We start from the raw sequence: 2,500 nt of genomic DNA on the forward strand, positions 1-2,500 counted from the left end.
ATAGTCGCATGTAAAATACACATTAAGTACTTGTATATTTCGGAACAGATACATGTGTAAAGAGCGGGCTTCGTGTATATATTTATGAGTGAAACAGCCGACAAGAGATAAGGCCGAACTACGGCAATCAGTAATAACAACAAAGGCAACACTACCACTAAAAAGTCGATAGAGTGGCTACTTTTAACGAAATATGCCAGCGAGGTCAAGGCATAGAAGGCTGTGTGCGGATAGAGATTATTATGAAGCAGTGTTGACAAAATGATCGGTCGTCTTTGGCTAACTGTGTTGGATGTTTGGTGTAACCATTGCCAATACTGTGCTGTTTATCTCTTCCTGCTCTGTTTAGCCTGGCCCGGTTACATTGTAATGGCCAAAGAAAAAGCCATTTTAGAAATTTTACTGTACCAACCGCCGAAATCCGTTTCAGTGGATTACAAACCACCCGCAATCTCACCACCAGGTCCGGGTCCAGGTATCCGACCGTCACCGCCAATGATGTCCGGAGGTATACACATAGGTCCTGATATACACCATGAATACGGTGAGAATGGAAGAAGGGTAAATAAAGTTGAAAATAATCCTGAGACGGGAATGGATGCGTTTGTTCCCTCTGGAAATTTAGCGCATCAGGGACTTAGGACATACAATGAATACAAATCTTACTGGTTGAGTGGACATTTTTCACCTGCAGGGGCTGCTAAGAAGGCTGAAGGACCAATTATACAGGTATATTTTCTGCTTTTTCTTTTCCTTCCTCCAAACAAACAGACATTAGATTGTTAAATTGAAAAGCCGTGTAAACAGTTTTTAAATGTTAGTGTAAGCGGTGTTCTTGTGTATGTGTCAAAGTACAGTAACTACAGACAGAAAATTGTGCATGTTTTGATGTTAGTAAGCAGTCTGTTGTTGCCTTTTTCATATACACATACATATATATATATATATATATATATATATATATATATATGTATATATATATATATATGTATATATATATATATGTATGTATATATATATATATGTATATATATGTGTGTGCTATGTATTCAGTTATGTGACGTATAGTTAAAATAGTTTATGCTTAATACGCTTACACATGTTGCATAGAGGAAGCGGATATACAAGTACCTGCATCTGTAAACACGCAACATTTGAGTATAAAATTAATCATATCCCATGATTTATATGTATGTGATACATTCAGCTCGCGATAAGTATTAAATATATATATATATACATGCGATACATTTATTTCCAAGTGGCTTTGTAGTGTTATGGGTATATAGTGTAATTCCACATTTACATTTGATTTTGTCGTGGAATACTACATAATTTGGTTATATATATATATATCTTAATTAATGAAGTACAGCTTGGTGTATCTCAAATGGTACAACGCTTCGGCTGTAAAATATATAAGCCCTAGTTATATACTTGATTAAAGCTACAACAAAGAAAAACAAAATGTTTGCCTGCAAATATTTATACCTCTCTGCGATACGCTACAACATTATATGGTTTCGTACAAGTTTTGAGATGCTATGTATTTACGGACAACGGTGTGAATATATTGACTTTCTTCCTTTATTTCAAAGAAACATCTGAGTACTAGTCCATGTTAATTATTTATTCTCTGTTGATGTCGATATATATATTCACACACACATGTATATTGGACTGCTATAACTATACTTTAGTACTGTTAAACATTGTAGAAATGTTCCAGTTGTGAGTTTTAGAAAATAAAAGCCCAGCTTTTTATCGCCCATAATAAAATTTGGTTTTTGTTTCTTGATACAGCTTCAAGTTCAGTATTGAGATTTTAAATCTTATCGAGATTCGAAATCAAAATATAATTAATTTAGAGCGACGGAATAGAAAGCTGGGATTCTCAAATGCTGATGTATTTTCCAAGCTTAATGTAAAAGGAGTGAAACGATTCCCGATGGAAATCGAAACCGGTCCGCTGAAATCTTATGGTCGTACTTCAGTGTTCCACTTCATGAATTATTTCGTTAATGTAATTTCTACAGTTAATTTTCCCCTCATCTACAGTTAAGAATTAAATACTGGTAAAGTTCAAACAGAAATATATTAGTGTGTATATTTGTCATGCACACAGACATCTGTGTGTGTGTATGTATGTATGTATGTATGCAAATGTATATATGTATGTATATGTAATATGCAAATGTATGTATATATGTATGTATATGTAATATGCAAATGTATGTTTGTTCATATGTAGGTATATACACAATTATATGTATGTGTATATGTGTGTTTGTATATGTATATATATATATACATACACATATATATATACATATATATACATACACACATATATATATACATATATATACATACACATATATATATATACATACACATGTATATATATATATATTGATATATTTGTATATACACATGTATATATGCATATATCTGGATATATATATATATATACACACACATGTGTGTGAGTGCATTTGTC

General features: G+C 32.5%; 1 protein-coding gene across 6 annotated transcripts in view; it reads left to right on the forward strand.

Moving 5' to 3' along the window:
- LOC106876273 (uncharacterized) overlaps positions 1–2,500 on the forward strand; it is a 292,167-nt gene that overhangs the window by 144,085 nt on the left and 145,582 nt on the right. For 3 of the 6 annotated variants that reach the window (XM_052966683.2, XM_052966689.2, XM_052966696.2), the window contains exon 1: positions 1–729. This exon is cut by the window's left edge. The exons of 1 other annotated variant lie outside the window; for it this stretch is intronic. In XM_052966683.2, coding sequence (XP_052822643.1) covers positions 262–729 — 468 coding nt within the window. In that variant the 5' untranslated portion in view covers positions 1–261. Of the gene's footprint in view, positions 730–1,061; positions 1,563–2,500 lie in introns of those variants that run through there. 2 more of the 6 variants (XM_089351071.1, XM_089351058.1) reach the window with 2 other exon arrangements.

This window comes from Octopus bimaculoides, chromosome 1 (assembly GCF_046866305.1).
Source record: "Octopus bimaculoides isolate indiv1 chromosome 1, ASM4686630v1, whole genome shotgun sequence".
In the NCBI taxonomy this organism is placed as follows: Eukaryota; Metazoa; Mollusca; class Cephalopoda; order Octopoda; family Octopodidae; genus Octopus; species Octopus bimaculoides.